The sequence below is a fragment of the Sceloporus occidentalis genome, unplaced genomic scaffold (assembly GCF_023333645.1).
Source record: "Sceloporus occidentalis isolate IW3139 unplaced genomic scaffold, rSceOcc1.0.p SCAF_2, whole genome shotgun sequence".
NCBI lineage: Eukaryota > Metazoa > Chordata > Lepidosauria > Squamata > Phrynosomatidae > Sceloporus > Sceloporus occidentalis.
Genome location: NW_028316982.1, coordinates 79878054 through 79900872, shown reverse-complemented (window position 1 = coordinate 79900872; position 22819 = coordinate 79878054). Strand labels below are relative to the sequence as shown.

Sequence of the window (22819 nt, the reverse complement as noted above, 5' to 3'; positions counted from 1 at the left end):
AGATCTAAAGGACAAAGCACAGCAAAACAAAGTCAAAAATCTTACCAAATCCCAGCAGACATAACTGTTTGTGCTCACGCTTAAGGCTAGAAGGATGAGAGGATACAGGGGGTCTGTGCTTCCAGGACAGATTATACTCTTGCTTTTCACCATGGGATGGTTCCTTCTTTTAAGTAAGACTTAAGATACAGTATTTAACATTGACTCATGGATAAATCGACTTAGGTTTTTTAGGTCAATTTTCTGACCTAAATTTCTAGACTTATACATGAGTATATACAGTAATTGGTTGACCAGACGAACCCAAAGGGTGTTCAATAATGCCTCCTGTTCATCCTGGAGAGAAGTGACCAGTGGTGTGGTCATGGGATGAGTTCTCTATATGTGCATGGATTTTGTAGGCTTTCCTTGGGCAAGGAATCCGCAGAAGTGGTTTTTCCTACTTTGTGTGTGTGTTATGTGTCTTCAGAGAACTAGCCTGGGATTCCGGAGACCAAAGTTCAATTCCCCTCTCAGCCATGAGACCCACTTGGGCAAGTCATAGTTTTTTGTGGGTTTTGGGGGCTATGAGACCATGTTCTGGAAGAGTTTATTCCTGACGTTTCGCCAGCAGCTGTGGCTGGCATCTTCAGAGAATGCTGGCATGGAAGAGAGTGGAGTATATATACTGTTGGTTAAGAGGAAGCGATTTACATGTTAATCTGTGTATTGTTGTGTTGTTGAAGGGCAAGGCCTCAGGGTGTCTATTTAATTAATGATCCATTGGAAAATCCCTCTGACCAGGGATGTAGCTAGGATTTTAGGAAGGGGGGGGTCCAACCATTATAATGGGGCTTGGGTGCGGTGGTGCAGCAGCACACACCAATCATTTTTCTAATGGAAGGGGTGGTCCAGACCCCAAGAACCCCCCCCCCCCCCCTTGGCTACATCCCTGCTCTGACCCTGGGTGGTTTTCATTTGCATTTTCTAGGTCTTGATTTTGGTGTTTTTCAGGACTGGTAGCCAAACTTTGTTTACTTTAAGGGTTTCTTCTTTCTTGTTGAAGTTTTCCAGGTATTTGTAGATTTCAATGGCTTCCTTGTGCATTCTGAACTGATAGTTGCTGGCATGGTCCAGAATTTCAGTGTTATCAAACAGTATTTTATACCCAGGATGGTTTATAATGTGTTCTGCTATGGCTGATTTTTCCAGCTGACTCAGTCTGCAGTGTCTCCTTGATTATGTTTGAACATTGCATTTGGTGGTCCCTATGTAGACTTATCTGCAGCTGCACGGTATGCGGTAAATTCCTGTGGCCATGAGAGGGTCTCTCCTGTGCTTTGCTGAGGACAGCATCTGCTGGATTTTCTTGGTTGGTTTGTAGATTGTCTGGAGATTGTGTTTCTTCACAGTTTCCCATTCAACAACAGACCAACACAGAGATTAACATGTAAATCACTTCCTGTCAACCAAGGGTCACAGATACCTCACTCATTTCCATGCCAGCATTCTCTGAAGATGTCAGCCACAGATGCTGGTGAAACGTCAGGAATAAACTCTTCCAGAACATGGCCACATGCCTGAAAATCCCACAAAAAACTATGGATTCAGGCCGTGAAAATCTTTGACTTCACACTGGGCAAATCACTTCCTCTTACCCTCTTCTGAATAAATCTTGCCAAGAAAGCCCCATGATAGGTTTGCCTTAGGGTCACCAGAAGTCAGAAACTATTTGAACCCACACAACAACAACAACAACAACAACAACAGCCAGTGCAACTTGAACATATAATAGCCATCTAAACAAACTATACCAATTGGCAGCTGCTATCACCTCACTGCGTGCATCCAGAAATGAAACATATGTGCCTTCAAATTGTTTCCAATACTACAACGGCTACCGCAAACTTTGACGTATTCTGGGGTTTTTTAAAGACTGGCTAAGAACTGTAGTTTTTCAAAGGACTTTTCAGTTTGATTAAGAGCTCCTCATTATGTTTGGCTCCATCTCTTTCCCCAGTGAAATTTTAGCATCGCCTTCTTGCCTGTTCAGACACACCTGTTCACCCTTGAATGGCAGATGAGCTAATCCACTCTGGCTATCAGAGGAAGGTACTGGAAGGTAGCATTATTTGGAGGTTCTTCTGGCTTCACTTCTGGGGATGCTTTGCATGGACTGACCACACTTGAGTCAGTTTGCAGGATGCTTAGGGTTCACAATAAACCTTTGAATTGGAATTCTCAGGTTTATGAACAACTCTTGTTCACCTTCTCTGGACTTTCAGAACATTGGATGAATAGTTTTGAGGACTTTTGATGGAAGCAGATTAACACTGGCTGTTAACCAATGTAATCAAGCTTCATTGATGCAGTATAAGAATCTGTCTTGTGTAGAGTCCTAGAGTTGGGCCATTTGTTCATCTAGCTCTCCTTTAAACATATAGTAACAATAGCTGGCTATGCTCCCTGTCTGGGAGGTGATTGATAAATCCCATGGCTGTGGGATGGTGAATCCATTCTGGGGTTTAATCTAACCATTAATGGAACTATCAAAAGTGATGATCCACCCTCAAGATAGGTTGAATACCTTCAGTGGCTCTTGTAAAGTGCAAATTAAAATCCAAAGGATTCCTCACAACTTGGCATGGAACTCACCAGCTGACACTGGCTGGGAGCATAGCTGTCTATCCCTCTTTCCTCCCAAACAGAACACAGATAATCAGAAGGTCTGTCTGACTCCTAGGTAGGCCTTTTAGGGCAAGGGATGGCCCACAGATGTGGGTGTGCACTAGCACCTGGTTGCTTCGAGTTGGTGGGCTGGTGAACCCATTCCAGTTTTTAGTTTTAACTTCAAAAGAGTTATCCAAGGTGCTGAAACTTTTTGAAGGCTAGCAATGAACACCATGAATAGCTTCATTAAAGTCTGAGATAAAATGAAGAGAAGATTCAACTCTCCACTGGAACAGAGGGTGTTGGCCACATCTGTAGTTATATGAATGATAAGCATGTGATGCATGGCCAAAGACTTAGCCTTGGTTGTCACCATGATAGTCATAGGGGATTCTTCCCAAAATCAGCCTAAGCCTTTTTCCTGCCTGAGACAAGGGGCAAGATGGTTGCTATTTTATGCTTATGGGATTTAGCAGGCAACAGGGCATGCCTCAGGGCACCTGCACAGTCTTTTTGCTGTCATCTTGCTGTTGCTTTCAGGCCTCTAATTTCTGGTACTTGAAGTGGCCTCATTCTGGCAACTGGTAACTTCCATGTCATTGTGGTGGTGATTCCAGGTCCAGGCTTAGGTCTACACCAGTGGTTCTCACTCTTTTTATCCTTGGGACCCCCCTTTACATCTACATACAGACATCGTGCCTCCCCCTCAACGTCATATATGAATAAAAATATTTTGTTTTTTTAGTGTGCATATTTTCTTTTGCACATTCATGTATATTCATATTTTAACACTGTATAAGAAAATAATATCATTCCAGTTAGAACAGTATTATTTAAGTAAATTCAATATTTAACTCATTGCATGTGTAAATTTTTATACATTACAAGGTTTGGGAAGAGGAGGAGGGATCAAGGACTTCAAGTCCCATGTCCCCATTGAGCAATTTCCACACCTCTGTGGGGGTCCTGCCTCACTGTTTGGTCAGGGAGAAACACTAGTATAGTGGTTTAAACACTGGAGTAGCACTCTCGAAGACCAGAGTATGAATCCTGTTCAGCCATGGAAACCCACTGGGCAATTTTGAGTAAGTCACACTTCTCCTCAGCCTTAGAAAAAGGCAATGGCAAACTCTTAATAAATCTTGTTAGGAAAACCATGTGATAGGTTTGCCTCAGGGTAGCAAGCTTGAAATGACTTGAAAGCACACCAACCCTAATATTCAGCTCCTTTAAAGTGTGGAAGAGGATACAGGTGGCTTCACCTTACCCCTGATATGGAAACCACCAGTTACTACTGATAAGGCTAGCTCTGGTCTTAACAGACCAGAGTGGGATGGATATCCTTGCTGTATACAGGGCCAGGCTACCAACTCAAAACCTCATTAGCTTGTGGTCTGATCCATACGTTTTTACAGCAATGTGAGAGATTTTATCGAACACGTTTAAACTTAGGTGGTAATGTGTTTTTGTACTTTCTTGATAAAGTTTCGGGTGCTTTCTATTGTGAGCCCAATCACTGGGCATGCCACAATTCAAGAATATATAAGAAACAGGACTGGAATTATAGTCTACTTTATTTCAAGTAAAGCCAGGGAGTCTTGGAATCATTGATTTGCCTCAGTGCTGCGAGTCACTTCTTCTTAGAGATAATATCTAAACTGTAAAATTCATTATATAGACCAAGAAATGGATCAGGTTATTTAAAACAACACCACTAATGGTACAATATCTCAGCTGTCCACACTGATAGGGAACATTGTCTTGGATAGTGTTATCAGTCCAGGACACCCGCTATGAATATTGATTCTCTGCTTGTAACAGCCATCACTTGCCATCAGGACAGGTCAGGGCTGAAACCCACCTAGCATCAAAGCAATTTAAAGACAGCACTCCGATGGAATTTTAATGTCTGCCTGGGTTGGGAAACAAAACAAACCCAAGTAAATTCTTCTCCTTCTCTCTTTCCCTCTCTCCCTCCTACTCTGGGTGACTTGACATTATTTAAAGGAGCCCTTTAGCCCTAAAATTGATACTTTAAGGAACTCCATTTGTTTCATGTCTTATAACCCAGTCAGCTAGAACAATGATTACAATAAATTCACATGAACTTGTTCAGCTATGGACAATATATCAGCTGACAAGCTTCTATTCCTTCTTTACTTCCTTTCAAAATTAGCCCAAGCATATTAAGATGGAGGCTATTTGGAAAGAAAGAAGTATCCAAACAACCTGGAATAAGCTTGGTTTTTGAACTGACTTTCATAGTACATATCCACAAAATAACTAGTAAGGATTGTATGGAAACACTATGCAATAAAGACAGTTTTTAAAAATCAGATCCAGGGTGATCTATTGCCTCTCAATGCCTGAAGTTATAATACATTGTAAAACTAATGTCTGACTTCATAGAATATTTTAAACATATCTGCTATTTAGTTTTTCTGATTAATAATTATACTAATTCAGAGACATTTTCTGAAATGTTCACCCTGCAGGCCCCCAGTCAGATTTAGTTACTTACTTCCAATGAATACTCCAATAGTTGTGGTTCCCCCCCCCCCCCCCAGTGTAGTCTTATGAATGCCATGGAAGTCATATTGAATTAAATGGCTCTTATCCCCCAGATAAGATTGCAACCTGTATTTCCTTACATTTAGAAACAATAAAAACATATCTAAATACATCTGTAGTAATAATTCATTTCACATGAATCAATTGCCATGTAAGGTGTTCCTCAACATGAGTAATGGCAGCAGAATCTACCCTGGGGAATCACCTACTGCCAGATAAATAATGATTTGTAAAGATTCTTCCCACACAGACCATATTTATGTCACTGTCCAAAATCTTTTACCAGTGAATCACATTACAGTACTTTGTCTGCTGTCCACCCCAGCTGAGAAACAGAACTGTGTCTTCATTTAAGTGTGTCTACTGTATTTTCTTCCCCATGCTTCTTTTCTTCAGTTCTTTCCCTTCATTTCAGACTGACATGCCAGGTCTGGATAGTGCATTTTCTCTCATATTTTGACATTACTTCCATCTCTAGAGAATTTCACATGTTTAGGGATGGGATATGTATGTCCTGTGGGCAGAGAAGCCCTTTTGAGTATCCTGTGCAGTCAAGCCCCTGGAAACATGCAGACACTGAGCTTCAAAAAATAAAATAAAATAATAATTAACTGAAATTCACCTGCAGAATTTTTTTCCCATTGAAAGTAGCCTCCACTGGACATGTTTTTTTTTTTTTGGGGGGGGGGGAGCAGAGTCCCCGTTTTTGCTTCCCACTTTAAAATTGGAGGGGAATGTATCAAAAAGTCACTTGAAATGACTTACAATCACCTGAAACATCATTTCTGGTTACTATCAACTGTGCTCTTTTAACTTGCTGAGGATTAAAAAGGAACATACAGCCCCATGCTGTTGGATATTGTTAGATTTTCACTCCTGTCAGTCTTAACCAACACAGCCAATGGTGAAAGATGATGGGAGCTGTAGTTCAACAACATCTGAGGGTCACACATTTCCTGTCCTTGTTCTAGCAGCCTAGTTCATTGAACTTAACAGCTTGATGATGCTTCTTAGAGCACTATGTCTTTGGCCTCTTTTCATATGAGACAGGTTATATGCTCTGAATATGTAAACTGTCTTAGTAAAGATGTAAATGCCATAGTAATGATGAAGGTGAGGTTCCTAAGTAAAAGTGGTTTGCAGTGCTAAGCATTTCAAAAGATAACTTGGAGGTTGCTTGAGTACATGCTATGAAAACAAAGAGGAGAAGAGGTTTGGAATGTGAAACACTACAGCAATACGTATGTTCTTTTCTAAAGTTTTTCTATAACACCATCAAAGGAATAGATGGTCTAGAACTGCAATTGGAGGATCTTTCTCTCCTTGTCTATCCTGTAACAGCTAAGAATGTTAATAGCTACTCCATTGTTCCTTAGCAAAATCAAGAAGGGAAGATTGGGGGGGGGGTCATTAGCTTCCTAGTGCTATTTCTGGATGGCATGGACACCTTTTAATTTTACTTTTAAAATATGGCTGGACATATGCTACTTATTGTACGTGATAAACTGCATTATGATGGGTGGGTGACAGAGGTTTGTCCTTCCAATCCTAAACAGCACCTCCAGAGCAATGGAATGCTTTGAAATTCCTTGCTTTCTTTCAAGATTTGAATGTCTCAGCCCACCTACTGTCTCAAACTAGAAGGGGCACTTACAATAATTTGTTTTACTGCTGGGGAGTCTTTATGGCAATTTTGAAATGGGTTCTCTTTTCTGTTGCAAATTGGTTTTTAGACAAGGAGGCAGGCCTGTTGTTAAGGAAACCCAGGGGGATTCTGCCCCTGCCACTACATCCTCACCCCCAACATCAGAAAAATAAAATGTCTCTGGTACTCAGCTTCCATGCCATCTGGTGCAGACTCAGGATCAAGTATAACACAACAACTTACTAAACTTTAACCAGCCCCCAAATGCATGCAGTCAGGATGATAACATAATTACAAAAGGGTGGGTTTGCTCTAGCTTTCAACAATTATTTGTTAAAAATGGAGATTCTGTCCACATTAGGAATCATAAGTCCAGAGAGTAGGCAGTAATGGTTTATTCTAGTGGGAGTCAGCATACTCAAGAATAGAAATAAAATTGAGAGACTATATCAGGGCAGTACTGTACTGTAAAAATCTCAGTTTATAACACTTTAAAATAATAAATAAAACATGCTCCCATTTAACATGTTTGAAAAGCAGGGCCTAACAGATGTTTTCCATGGTCTACTCCATGGTCTTTCTCATCATGATGACATGAATGGAGCTTGTATTTGGGCCATGTCTAGGGTAGGCTTCCTTCATCACCACCACACAAACCCTGAAAATATTGCTTCTACTCATATAGTGCTCCAACAGCACTCCATCCCTACATTGTAAAGTAATTGTGAAAGTACTACAATAATTTCAGGTTATATAAATGGGAAGAAAATATTGTGTGTAAATGTCAATATTTCTGAATCTTTGAAAGTATAAAATTTTAATGAATTCTAAAAGTGTTTTATATTTATTCATATTTCCTACTTTTAGGGAGACTTCTGACTGAAACCTAAAGATATAGATTAAAAACAACAACACAACAATTGTTTCTATCTATTATATGTGTACCACATAAGTAGCAAAACCTCCAGATTGTATATAGAAGAAATAGAGCTATGTCTCCTAAAGCAGAACTGATTGCTTCACAACAAAATTATTTCTTTTTCATTTTCTTGTTTGCAACCACAAAGGCAACCTATCTTTCAAAAATGAATAAAGCAAATCATAGATTGTGTCTTTCCTTGATAATACAGATAAGGAAAAATATGCTACAATGTTTCCATTTCATTCCAGTTTAGAGGGGATTATTGACTGTGTTGTATTTATATTTGTTGTTGTACTTATTGACAGTGTTGAGGTAGGATGTACTAGGATAAACCTTTTAGCTTGCAGTCCCATACACATTTCTCCAGGAGTAAATCCCACTGAACTCAATAGGAATTATCTTTCTGTAGGCATATGTAGGAGTGTATTAGCTCCTAACATTTGCCAGATGAAACCAAGGATTTGTAGCACTAAACCAAGGAGTATGAACTGTAACAAGTTATAATAAGAGCTATTGACTTGTATGCTTAGAACTCATATTGTACAATTTAATCCTGGGCCAGTTTACCCAGATATGGAGGATGCCCTTGGGAAGTATGTTTCTGTTTATATAGATCAGGAGTGGAGAAAATGTGAACTTCATGCAGACCCAAGACTCAGAAAATGTATCTCCCAATTGTGCCACCTCCAACTACCCAGTATTTGGAAAATCCCAAACTGCCCTGCATGCTCTTCAGAAGGTCTGCAGGGCAATTCTTGTCACTCCCTATCTTTTTTTTTTTTTTTTTTTTTGGGGGGGGGGGGAGTCCACTCCAGGACTGCAAACCTGGGGATGGGGGACAAAAAAATGGTGAAATTGTCCCCACACACCCAGAGGTCTAAAGGACCATTTTGAGAAGGATAAAGTAAATACATGGGGAATAAGGAGTGGGAGATTACTGCCCTCCAGTATCTGCCCATCTTGGTATAGAATTCCATGTTATAGAAATAGAGAATCTGCCGCCCTCTAAATGTCACTGGATTACAAGTTTGTTCATGTTGTCTTGGGCTGGTGGGAGCTGGAGCACAACCATATCTGGACAACCACCAATTCCCCACTACTAACAAAATACAAGCTCTTATCTTTACATTTAGAATGGGTTGCAGTATTACAACTCTTACTCAACACTGAGTTTTCAGAAGTGTTCCTGTGGGGTATTTTCACATGGAAATGTTACATGGAAATTTGGGCACCTCAGAACGAACTCAGGAGCACAGTCCAAGTCTGGATTCAGCTTTGGAAGAAGTTAGATGGAGCACATTTACCTGCATATATTTACCATGGCTCGCAGCAGTGTTAAGTAGTGATTCTTCCATTCAAACCACTACAGGGGAAAAAAGACTGAATTTTTGTATTGTGTCATGTTCTCTCAAGCATGGAAGTACCGTACACATTAATCTGCAAGTCCTGAATTCTTTAATAGCCAAGAGAAACACTTGCGAAGGAAACAATCTCCATGTAATGTTTTCAGGTCACTCCATGATCTTCAACTTTTGCAGTGACAGAAGCCTGTGAAAATTATGCAATCTGCGCCTCTTCTATGTGCTGACTAATTTTCAGTACTTTATTATTTCTAGATGTTTCCAAACACAGTAGAATAATTTACAAGGCAGAAAAGCAGCTATTTTACCACCCAAATTATAACACTTGGGTAGATATTTCTAAGGGTGTTTCCAGACAGACAACTCCTAATTGCCATGGCTCTGTTCTACAGAACAAAAGCAGAGGGAACTGGAAACACCCAATGTATTATATATATATATATATATATATATATATATATATATATGCGCATGCATGCTTCATTACACATTCAGAGACTCTTACAAACAAATCCCACATTGGAACCATCCTATGAATGCTGGCAGTTGTAGAGTGGCAAGATATTTGAAAATCTCTGCTAGAGAAATCCAGCACTCTCTCTAGCAGAGAAGTCTAAGTACCTCTTCAAATTATAAAGCCCAGGATTCCATGGAATGGAGCAGTGAAGTATATAGCACATATATATATTGCTATAAATGTGCAATAGATAAACTCACTGGATTTTTAAAAATGTGAAATCTTACATGTTATTAAATATTATATATCTTGTATCATGAATTGTGAAATTGCAAAGAGGTAGTATTTTATCATATCAAGCATGTATACTTCAAAAACCCTTCCAGGAACAATAATTTTTTTAAAAGACAAAGGATGTAGTGGGGAAACATGGGGAGAGGGGAGAGAATGGAACATTGTAGCCTCTGGACTCCCTAATAAAATTTTGTGTGTGTGTGTGTGTGGGGGGGGAAGCTAGGCAATTGCACCCTAATACTTACAATCTGAGCTCATACATGCTTGTTGTTTTTAAGTGCCATCAAGTGGACTTCAACATATGGGGACTCCATGGACCTTAACACACATGGGGGGGGGGGGGGGGGTTGGCAGGTCAGATCCGCAGTCACTCCTGTTCTAGCAATGCAAAGCGTGATGTTTTTCCACACCAGATCCAGAGTCACTCCTCTCTAGCAATGTGGACTGAGGTTAAAACGTGATGTTTTACCACACCTGGCTGCCTTGCTGTTGTACTTCCGAAGTAAGGGAGAAGAGAAGTCAGTTCAATTCCAGGCAAGTCATGTGATGCGGATTCAAGCAAAGGGGAGTGAGTGCACATTGTATTACCACACCAGAGCATACTTTGAGGGGTCAACGATTCGAATCGGCCCCCTTGCACATGCTCAGTGGGACTCTGGACACTGTCCTCCTTCCCTGCCCCCTCCTTAGCTGACTGAGAGACCAGCAAGTCACCCTGGGAGTCAGGGCTGTGGCTTCCATGATTCACTCAATCTGGAATGCAGTCTTCCTCTTTTCCTGCTGCCTTCTCCCTTATCAAGCATTATTGTCTTTTCTAGTGAGTCATGTCTTCTCATGATATGGCCAAAGCACTCTTCTGCTTTCCTCATATATAAATGTGTGTGTGTGTGTGTGTGCGCGCGCCAGTGTGGCATAGTGGTTTGAATCTTGGACTATGATTCTAGAGACCAGGGTTTGATTCCCCACTTGGCCATGAAAAACCCACTGGGTGAGCCTGGGTCACAATCTCTCAGCATCAACAGAAGGCAATGGCAAACCTCCTCTGAACAAATCTTGCCAAGAAAACCCTATGATAGGGTCGCCATAAGTTGGAAACAACTTGAAGGAAAACAAGAACAACAAATATATATTATGCTTCTTGGATATTCTTCAAAGGATCAGAACCCAGAGATTGTTGCTCTGAGAACAATAACAAAGAGCAGCTATCCAGGGCTGGCCAAAGATGGTGCTGCCCAAGGAAGAGAAAGAAATCACAGAATCATAGAGTTGGAAGAGACCACAAGGGCCATCCAGTCCAACCCCCTGCCATGCAGGAAATCACAATCAAAGCATCCCTGATAGATGGCCACCCATCCTCTGTTTAAAGACCTTGAGTCATATCATCTAAGGCCAAAGAAACTATTTTGGCACCTGAGGGGAGAATCTCACAAGCAACCTCACCATAGCGGTTGTAAAAATACAATAATATTTGAATAATACCACTTTGCTGATCTCCTTCCACCTGAGGAGGTCCCTATACTAAGCTTAGTAGTGCTAGGCCTGACCTGGCACTCACCTCCCACTTACTTTTACGCATGCACACACACACACTTTATAACATAATAAGTACAGACATCCATAAGCACATAAACAGCATGATCAATGTAATACACTAAACCTGATAAAACAATCCATGTTTTTAATTACCAGTAACAATGATGTGTTTTCTTTATTGTTTAAAAGTCTAAATATGCCATTAATTGCCCGTTCCTCAGAATTCAAGCTGTGGCCAACAATCTTTTTCCAAAATTGTCTACACTTCCTGAGCCAGATCTGAGGAACTCAATAAATGTCCCCCGTATTTCAATAAATGTGTCCTCTTTTTGTCCCCTCAATGTCTTATTACTGTACTTTCTGGAGATAAATTAACAACTGACCTTGGTAACAAAACAACCAAATACTTTGAAGATAATTGGGAAGGTGTTAGCTTTCTTTGGAAATAAAAAAACCTAAGTAAGGGAGTAATTAGACTCCTTAGACAAATTCAGTCTGGACAAGTGGAAAGAAAATAAAGACAAGTAGCATAGACAATATATAGACACAACCTCTAATAGTTAGAAAGGGAAAATTTAAGGAGAAAACAAACACGTAAGTGGACAAATCGAGAAAAAATGTAACAGCAACCCAGAAAGGTGGAATAAGGAAGTATCTTTATGTTTATTGTACTTGTTTTAGATATTGTAATGTGTGTCTGTTAATGTCAATAGAGGTGAAATATGTGGTAGTTGTTAAAGTATTGATATGGGGATTTACTTTTTTATGTAATACGTAAAAAACTGTTGTTAAACAACAACAACAACAACAATAATAATACCTTCTGTCCAGGAAGAGTTTCAAAACTTCCTCCATTTTGAGCAGGACCAGGAAGTGTAACTTTATATTTACTATATATACTAATGTATAAGTTTAGAAATTTTAGCCTAAAAATTGACCCCCAAAAGCAGAGTCTACTTATCCACAGTTCAATGTAAGTACTGTAATTTAACTCTTATGTAAAAAGGAACCATGCTCTGGTGAAAAGCAAGAGCATAATCTGTCCTGGAAGCACTGATCCCCCCTCTGCTCTCTTATTCATCCAGCCTTTAGGATAAGCACAGTTATACCTGCTGGAATTTTGTAAGTTGTTTGGCATTGTTTTCCTTGGTTTCATCCTTTAGATCCTTTGCTATATGCCCCTAAATTTTACCCTTGACTTATCCACGGGTCATATCAAAAGCCATAATTTTGGCCCCAAAAATCTGTCCTCGACTTGTACATGAGGTCAGTTTATAGTCAAGTATATACAGTATATGAGTGTTATTATTTATTTGGAAGGATAACTTTACATTTATATGAGTGTTTTCTAGCTTTTATTTGGAAGCATATGTTTTTGTTTATATGACTGTTTTGAGCTTTTATTTGGAAGCACGACTTTATCTTTGTGAGCATTTTTACCTTTTGCTTGTGTGGCACGACTTTATGTTTACATGAGTAGATTTCAGCTTTTATTTAGGAAGCTTGCCTTTATATTTATGAGTGTTTCAGTCTTTGATTTGGACATTTATATGAGGGTTTTGAGCTTTGGTACATTTTGGAGGCTGCCTCCCCCCCCCTCTGGAAGGTCCTCCATTTTGGGGTGCTTTGTCCTCCTTTGGTGTTATCAGACATCTGCCTACCCTAGATGCTGGATGGCCATCTCTCTCTCTCTCTCTCTCTCTCTCTCTCTCTCTCTGTATATCTCTGTGTAGAGGGTGTGGATGGTATCTTCTTGGCTGGCAAAAGGAGGGGATTGGGATGGATGCCTCTTGGGGCTCTCTCTGCCAACTCTAGGATGCTCTGAAACACTTCTGGATGGTGGCTGCCAAGTACTTGCAGGAGGAGGCAGCCATCCAGCCACCCCCTCCTTCCAATCGGAGACCTTTTCAAGCCGAGATCCTCCTCCTCTTTTCCCCACCCTCTCAGAGAATCCCCCCTTGTTTTTCCCAGACGATCGCCTCCAAGATCCACAGCAGTGGCACCTGGAAGGGGACCCCATCCTCCATCCCCAGCGCCTCTTCTATATATATATGGACAGCAGCCTTCCCAAGGGATCTGGCCAGGCGTCTCCAGGAGCAGGGATCTGGCTTGCTTTCCCCTGCTCCTGGGATCTACCTGCTTGGAGATCTACTCAGGGCTTGGAGGAGGAAGAAGAGGAAGAGGAGGAAGGGGAGGTGGGAAGGGGGGATGCCGGACTGCCAGGAAAGTGGTGGGAAAGGCACCCCCACCACCAAGATCTCCTTCTCCATTCTGGACATCCTGGATCCTCAGAAGTTCACCAAGAAGAAGAGCCTCCCGGAGGGGAGGGAAGAGGAGAGCCCCCCGTCCCAGACGGAGAAAAGTTTGGAGCGGGTCGATCCCGGGAGAAAAAGCAGCAGCCACCCAAAGAAGAAGACCGAGGCGTCCCAGGGTAGGAGAGGTTTCTTTTTTGGGAGGAAAAATAGGATCAGTGTGGCGGGTTTGGGGGAAGGTTTGGCTTCGTCTGCACTGCAGAAACAATCCGGTTTGATACCGCTTTAACTGCCATGGCTCAAAGATGCTCCGGAGGCAAGGCTCGCCTGCTTTGATCTCATGTGTAAAACTTTTCCCCCCAAACTTCCCTCTAAGAGGCTGGATGGATCGGGGTTGCTTCTATTGTAATCCACACCGTTGAAATAACCCAGTTCGAGACCGCTTGGACAGCCCTGGCTCAGTGCTAGACAATTCTGGGAACTGTTGTGTTTGGGGGACACTGTCAGCCTCCTCTGTCAGAGAGCTCTGGTGCCACACTGAGTTACAATTCCCAGGATTCCTTAGCACTGAGCCAGGGCTGTTCAAACTGGGTTGTTTCTGCAGTGCGTTTGGGGCTTCAGAGTAGATGATCCTTGAGGTGTCTCTCGAATCTCTTGAAATGTTGTTGTTGTTGTTTTTGTTGTGTGCCTCCAAGTCATTTGTATGGCGACCCTATAGCTAAGCTTTCATGAGGTTTTCCTGGCAAGTTGTTTTTCCCAGAGGGGTTTTGCCAATAATGTTAGGGTTTTCTGGTGGGCTTCTTTTCTCCCTCCCCTAAGGCAGAAATCCAGCAGGTAAGGCTCTCTCTCTCTCATACACACACACAGAGATGAGCAGCTGGATTTCCACATGCTCTCAGCCTCAGAGGAAGGCAAGAGCAAACCTTTTCTGATCAACTCTTGAGTCCCTTCTGAAATGAAATGACTAAATAAAGAAGAAAACTCCAGGATAGGGTCAGCGCCAGAAGTCAAAAAAGGCTTGACAGCACACCGCAGCAACAAAAGCCTCTCTCACAGGACTGAGGAGCTAGATTTCTACCTGAGGGGCAGCCATGAAAGGCACAGAAAAGTCTTGTTTTAGGGGGAAGGAGTTGCCTATGTGAGGAAAGGGGAGCAGAGTGTCCTACCCACCAAGAAGGACAAAACCCAAACAAACCCAAAGCACTCCTACAAATGTAAATCCATGCTTCTTTGCCATGCTCCAAAAAGGAGGGCACTTTGGAATCCCTCCTGGGCAAGAAGGCTGACATGGAGGGCAGGTCCTGGGGAAAAATAAGGAGGACCTGCCTGGTCACTCTGAAGGGGGTCCCATGGAAGAAAAAGGCACGTTTTTGCTTTGCCATCCTGGAGCAGGAGAAGGTCTGATGATCGGGACTGAAAATGTGAAATGAATCCAAAGAAGTGTCCCCAGCCCGCCGGCTTCCTATAGTTTGTAATTTGCAAAGGGATATTTGTAGCACCTTGGACAGCCTACTTCTTCTTTTGGCATTTAAGATCTCTTTCAAAACTCTATTCATTCAGCAACATGAAAAGGGAGCACCTGGGAGACTCCCTGAAAGCAAGAAGTTGGGAGCAGGAGCTTTGGGAGACTTGCATGCACCTGATGAAGGAGACAATATATCCCTACAAGTCGCCTTTGAGCTTTCATGGCATCCATCCCTCTGTACTTTCCCTGCAACTCTCTCACAGGCATTTAAGATCTCTTCCAAACCTCTCTTCATTCATCAATATGCAAAGGGATCATAGCACCTGGAAGACTCCCTGAAAGCAAGAAGCTGGGAGCAGGAGCTTTCTTAGGACTTGAATTTCCTAGACTTGAGTTTCCTCAAGTGGAGGAAAGCTCCTGCTCCCAGCTTCTTGCTTTCAGGGGGTCTCCCAGGTGCTGCAAGCTCCCTTTGCATCCTGGTTTTTCCAGACAGGGAAAGGACAAGCCTGATCATTGTTCCTGCCTTCTCTGCTCTCCCCCAGATACCTTCTCTCCCCCCCTGGATCGATATCCCATTACCGACTCCGGCCTATCTCCCTTCCGCACCTTGCAGGGACCCTCTTCAAACCGCTTTCCTTCTCCCCCAGCCCTCCCCTTGTCTGATCCTAATATTCTTCGATTAAAACTTACCTTTAATAGATGACATCTATCGATCTGCCCCTTCACAAATCTGAAACTCTATTAGGAGGGCTGGGGAAGAAGAAGATGGAAAAAGAGCAGGGGAGGGGGCTGCAGAAGAGAGGAGGAGGTGGGAAGAGGCAGTTTTTTTCTCATCCTCTCTGTGTGTCTTGTGTTGTTGTGCCTTTGAGTTTCCGACTTAGAGTGACCTTGTCACATGGTTTTCTTGGCAACTTTCTTCAGAAGGTTTTTTTTTTTTTTGCCGTTGCCACCCTCTTAAGGCTGAGAGAGTGTGACTGGATCAAAGTCACCCAATGGGGTTTCAAGAACTGATATTAGACAATGCGTAAAAAAGCGTATACTCCCTATGAAAGAGACACAACTTCAACTCCTGAGCACACTAAGGCTATGAAATGCTAGAAGCGCTGGAGCAGGCTTAGGGACATTTCGAACCTAGGTCTCCAGAGTCCTGGTCCAACGCTGAGAGAGTGCGACTTGCAATGTAATTTTAAAAACAACCCTGCCCTAACACATTCCTCTGCCTGTCTCCTTTGACCTCACTCTCCTTGAATCCATGGGACAGTGTGCATAAGATTGAAGGGTTTTTAAGAAAGTTTTTAAAAAGCACATGAATCTGCTCCAGCTTCCCTCAAATTAATTTCCCAGTTTTCAGAATAATTTTGTTGGAAGGGACCGCCTGGAAATGACAGAAGTGTTGACAGGAGGATGCAGTCAGAAAATGTGCAATCCTGCCTCTCCTAATATTTGCAGGTGCCTACTAAATAAATGAGCCAGTGTGGTATAGTGGTTTCAGTGACTCTATGACTCTAGAGACCAGGGTTTGATTCCCAATTCAGTCATGTAAAGCTACTGGGTGACCTTGGGAAAGTCACACTCTCTCAGCAATGGCAAACCCCCTCTGAACAAATCTTGCCAAGAAAATCCCATGATAGGTTTGCCTTAGGGTCGCCATATGCTGGAAATGACTTGAAGTTGCACAACAATAAACTAACTAAATAAAAAGCAGTGGCAAACCCCTTCTGAAGAAATTGGCCAAGAAAACCCTATGGGTCACCCTAAGTTAAAAATGACTTGGAGGCACACAATAGCAATAACAACCTCTTTTTGATCATCTGCAATCCCCAATTCTGATATAGAGGGAATTGATTCCCCTATTCTTAATCCCTCATTTAAAAAATATATATTAATAAAAAAAATCAGATGTCCGCACAGCTTTGGAGAAATCGAAAGAACTAGGGTTCAAGCTTTCCTAGGCATCCATGTCCCTTCGGTGTACATTTTGAAAGGCCAAAGCCGATTCCTTGGAGAGAGACAGGTTTTGTTCCATAGTCTGTATTTCCCGTGTGTGTGTGTGTAACCAAAACATAGGAATATTTATTGGAATGATCCCTTCCTAAACGTAATAGTTTAGCAAGGCAGATTAACTTAGAGGGAGTTAACTTTCAGGTAAACATGCTCTGAACATGCTGCTGCTGTTGTGAACATTTGATGGAAGGTGCTCAGTTTGTGACTTGTACGTGAGAAGTTTTTCCTTCAAGTCAACAACCGAGGGTCCCCTTTTCCTTTGCCCCTTTTCTAGAGACTCTGCAGCTGGCTGAGTTGCACGGGAAAGACAGCAGATATGCTCAAGAGCTCAGTTTAAGCTGCGTATTGCTAAATCTCTCATTTAATACAAATACATCTTGTAGCACCTTTGAGATCCACTGAAAGAAAGAAGTTGGTAGCATGAGCTTTCCTACTAGAATTCAGCCTACTTCCGCAGATGCATGTTTGGGAAGTGTGTGAGAATATCAATCCAAATTCAAAACCTTGTATGTATGGAAATGAGGTGGCCTCCAAGATTGCATATATTCCAAGATTAAAGTTTCAGAAAATACTGCATATCTTCCAGGATTACAACTGCCCGGAGGGCCACAGATCCAACATAATTCCATTCCTACTCTTATTGAATTTGCTACTTGCAGGACCAGACTGTCTGACTGGGAGCCATCTGTCCCAGGATTAAAGTGCTAGGAAGTCAAGGATAGATTATTGGGGAGTTTATCAAACGGGATGGGAGGCTCTCAATTTCGGAAGAAAAGATAGCAAGGTCAATTCGAAAATTCACACAATTACGTGATTACTTATCACACCTTAAATTTGCTGTAATGGCAAATTTCTGTGCAAAGTAAGCCATCACATCAGTGGGTTCTTAATTGTGAATTGGCACCCTTGTGCATGCTCAGTGAGACTCCAGATGACTGGAGCATAGCATATTTAGGCGAGTGAGAGAGAAGAACCAAGGAACCCCAAAATTTACAAAAGAGGTTGGAGGGGTGGGAAGAATGGTTGAAAGAACATGCTCTATTCACATTAAAATGAGCATACATTCACTCTTGTCACATTAAAATGTGAATATAATGGTTATCCAATAGCTCCCAGTCCATGCCTTTTAATTAGCAGGCAGCAGCCCCCCCTCAGCAATGCTGAAGGACAAGCAGAAGCAAAATTGGAGTGGAATTGCAGCATGGCTTCATGGGAAACCCCCCCTTCCACATTGAAGGGGGGGGGGAACCAGGACCAAAGGAGACATGTACCTCACACCAAACAACAGCGCACTGAGTGAGAAGTTGCCTAGGAATAGGGGTTTGTGACTTCACTAATTCACCAAATTTAATTAATTGTGGATTGACACGTGATTGCATTCGGAGTGTGTTTGGACTGCCAGCGATCGTGTGTGGTAACCTTTTGTGCAATATCGTGAATACACATGATTGCGTTCAGGATGACACTGGATTATACTTCCAATTTCAGTTGTGTGATATCCTCCTGGGTTTGGGATGGGTAAAGAGGTGGGTCTGAACCGAAGTCCCACCACTGGCCTCCCCCCTCTGGCTGCTCACAAAGCACCCCTGGGTATCTCCACAAGCAGCATAACTAGAGGTCCTCCTTTGTTATATACATGTCTATGTATATGAGTGTTTTGAGTTTTTCTTTGGTCATCTCCTACATTTTTTCTTGAAGGTCCTACATTTTGCAGTGCCTTGTCCAGAATGACCAGATGTCCTAATTTCAGAGGAGGACAAGGCCCCACAAAATGTAGGGCCTTCAAGAAAAATGGGGGACATTGCAACCTAAAAGCTAAAAACATTCATATAATTGCCACAGATGCTGGCGAAACGTCAGGAAGAAACTCTTCTAGAACATGGCCACATTACCCGAAAAACTCACAAAAAACTATGGATGCCGCCCATGAAAGCCTTTGACTTCACACTCATATAATTGTAAATCCATGCTTCTCGGTCACACTTAAAATGGAGGACATTTTGAAATTCCTCCTGGACAGAAGGTCAAAATGGAGGACATGTCCCAGAAAGGGAGGATATGTCTGGTCACTCTGGCCTTGTCCTCCTTTGCAGTTAGGACATCTGGTCATCCTGTCCATGAGGCCACTCCCTTGGGAGAAGGTATGCTTCTGGGCAGGGAGATGTGCCTTAGGGGGCAGGGGGCAGGGGGACCAGGGGGCATCCTTTTCCAGAATATGTCCTACATTTCAGCCTTCTGTCCAGGAGGAATCTCACAATGTCCTTCATTCTGAGCATGATTAAGAAGCTTAAATTTATATGGAACTTTCCTTTGGGCATGTCCTCCATTTGGGCAACCAAAATGGTAAAGGCCTGGAAACCATACCTTATGAGTAGAGACTTAGGGTACTGATATGTTTAGCCTGGAGAGGAAACAGCTAAGATGTGATATGATAGCCCTGTTTAAGTATTTGATGGGGTGTCATATTGAGGATGGAGCAACCTTGTTTTCTGCTGCTCCAAAGATTGGAATACTGAGCAATGGATGCAAATTACAGGAAAAGAGACTCCACCTAAATATTAGGAGGAACTTCCTGACAGTAAGAGCTGTTCGACAGTGGAATAATCTGCCTCAGAGAGTGGTGGAGTCTCCCTCTTTGGAGGTTTTTAAACAGAAGCTGGGTAGCCATCTATTGGGGATGCTTTGATTGTGTGTTCCTGCATAGCAGTGGTTTGGACTGGATGGTGCTTGGGGTCTCTTCCAACTCTAAGATTCTATGAAAACAGGGAAGAGCACCATAAAATGGTTTGATTATTAAGCAGAAAACCAGTGTGGTGTAGTAGTTTGAGTCGTGGACTACCACCCTGGGGCTAGATGTCCCTTGAGGTCTCTTCCAACTCTAGGATTCTAAGATTCTATATGTATTTTTATTTTATTTTATTTTTTAATGTTATTTATACCCTGCCCTTCAGACCTAAAGGCTATCACAGCGGTTTACAATTATTATTTTTTATTAGATGGTTCCCTTTTACAATCTAAAAAGACACAGCACAAAAGGAGAAGGGAATGGTGGTGGGGAAGGTGATCAGGTCCAACAGTTCTTCTTTATAAGTGTCATGGGCCTGTTACAGACTGCCAAAATAAAGCTGCTTCGGGTCTCTTTTGAGGTATTCTGTTTAAATGATGCATGCACCCAAAGAATCCGGAAGCTGCACCAAAGCTGCACTCCAGTGCTTAGGAATGGAGTGTGGCTTTGGTGTGACCTCTGGACTGTTAGGACCCATGCATCATTTAAATAGCATACCTCCAAAGAGACCCGAAGCAGCTTTATTTTGGCAGTCTGTAACAGGCCTTGACCTTTCTTTTGGCCATGCTGTCCATTTGTCTTGAATCTCCTACATTTGGCAGTGCCATGCCCTCTTTGAAGTGAGGACATATCTGGTCCCCTGTCCCTTTATAAGGAGTCCTGGTGGTGCAGTAGTTAAATGCTGGTACTGCAGCCACAATGCTGTATGTTCCATCGTAGAGGAAGGCCTCAAGGTGCACTCCGCCTTCCATCCTGTTGGAAGTCAGTAAAATGAATACTCAGCTTCTTGGTGTTATTGGCTCGCACATTGTAAACCACATAGGGCAGTGGTGGCAAACCTATGGCATGTGTGCCCTCTCTGGTACGCAGAGCTCTCTCTGTGGGCATGTGGTCTCTTCCCTCGTCCTCCCGTCCCTTCAATTGTCTCTGGGAAGACAGTTAAAGGGATGGGAGGATGGAGGAAAAGGGCGAGCTGGTGCACACCTGTTCCTCCTCTTTCCCTGCCCTCCTATGCCTTTAACTGGCTTTCTGAACTGCCTGTTCCTTCCCTTTTCATTCTGTGCCTTTGGTTGGCTCCCAGATCTGGTGAAAGACACAGGAGGGCAGAGGAAGGAGCAGAGGGGAGGTTGCCCTTGCATCCCTTGAAGTTGAGACAGCGTGACCTGTGTGTGTGGTACCTCCACTATCATGGAGTTTTCTTGGCAAGTTTTGTCAGAGGGGGGTTTGATATTGCTAGCCTGAGGCTGAGAGAGTGTGCCTTAGGTTTTTTCCTGGATGTCCCGTCCCTAGAAGTCCTGCCCCCAGAAGGTAGAAGCTCTGCCCCTGGAAGTCCCATCCCAAGAGGTAGAAGTCCCGCCCCTGGAAGTCCCCCCCCCCCCCGGTACCAGGTGATACCTGGTACAGGAATGCCGCTGAATTTGGGCACTCAGTCTCTAAAAGGTTCGCCATCATTGACTTAGGGAGTGCAGGTTCATTGATAAGCAGTATAGAAATGCATTTATTATTGCTATTGCTTTAGCACCTGGTTGTGTGGGGTGTACATGTGAGTAGAAGAATGTGGTGTCCTTCCTTCCCTGACCCTTCTCCCTCTTGTGTCTCTCTAGATGCAAAAGGCAACCTCGGAGAGCTTGGAGCATCCCTGGAAGCATCGGAACCAGAGGCACTCGATGGCGGGGCCAGGAGTCGCCTAGCAGGGCCGGGCTCCCCCTTGCTGGACTTCCCTGCCTCCTCTTCCTCACCCTCGGACCCAGGGGAGCCCTTCTCCCCCCTGCCACCTCTGCCGTCTTCCTCAAAACGTCGCCGGTTGGAGGTCAGCAGCTGCTCCAAGCCCCGTCGGGCCCGGACAGCCTTTACTTATGAGCAGCTGGTAGCCCTGGAAAACAAGTTCAGGGCCACCCGGTACCTGTCAGTGTGCGAGCGCCTCAACCTGGCCCTCTCGCTTAGTCTCACAGAGACTCAGGTCAAGATCTGGTTCCAGAACCGGAGGACCAAGTGGAAGAAGCAGAACCCGGGTCTCGATGGCACTGGACAGCCCGGGAGCAACACAGGGAACCCCCCTGGAGGTGGTGGTGGAGGAGGAAGGGTGTGCAGTCCCAGCCCCCCAGGCCCCATTGCCTTAGCTTCCTACCAGACTTTCCCCTCGTACGCCCCCTCCAACCTCCTCTTCCCAGCCCCGGCACCTCTTTCTTTGGCGGCAGCCCCAGGAGGGGGACCCTTTCCTTCCTTCCTCAGCCCCACATATCTGGCCCCCTTTTATAGCCCACACTTATAGAATCCTAGAGTTGGAAAAGACCCCAAAGGCCACCCAGTCCAAACTCTTCTGCCATGCAGGAAGATACCATCATAGAATCATAGAGCTGGAAGCAATAGCAATAGCATTTATATTTCTATACCGCTTAATTGTGAACTCAGCATTCTCTAAGCAGTTTACAGTCTGTAAGCTAAGTGCCCCCAACAAGCTGGGTGTTCATTTTACTGACCTACAAAGGGATGGAGGAAGGCTGAGTGGCCTTGGAGCCCTGGGATCGAACTCACAATGTTATGGCTAGAATACTGGCATTTATCCACTCTGCCACCAGGGCTACTTGGAAGAGACCTCAAGGGTGAACCAGACTGAGAGTCTTAGTCCAGCACTCAAACCACTACACAACACTGGCTTTCATCTTAATAGTTGGCCCATTTTATGGTGCTGCTGGAGACGTGGATCTCTTTCCTCTCATAGAATCATAGAGAGACCTCAAGGGCCATCCGGTCCAACCCCCTGCCATGCAGGAACACACAAAGCACCCCCAACAGATGGCCATCCAACCTCTGTTTAAAGACCTCCAAAGAAGGAAAGTCCACCACTCCCTGAGGGAATGTCTTCCACTGTCGAATTGCA

At 43.4% G+C, this 22819-nt stretch overlaps 1 protein-coding gene across 2 annotated transcripts; it reads left to right on the top strand.

The window, feature by feature from the left end:
• Window positions 1-13640: 13640 nt before the first annotated feature.
• On the top strand, window positions 13641-22210 carry NKX1-2 (NK1 homeobox 2). Of its 2 annotated transcripts, none has more exons than XM_089507827.1 (2): window positions 13641-13863; window positions 21552-22210. In XM_089507827.1, the coding sequence occupies exons 1-2, from the start codon at window positions 13641-13643 to the stop codon at window positions 22208-22210; spliced, it is 882 nt and encodes a 293-aa protein (XP_089363953.1). The 2 variants fall into 2 exon arrangements, with proteins under 2 accessions (XP_089363953.1, XP_089363952.1); XM_089507826.1 differs by having other exon boundaries at window positions 21543-22210.
• The last annotated feature ends 609 nt before the right edge of the window (window positions 22211-22819 follow it).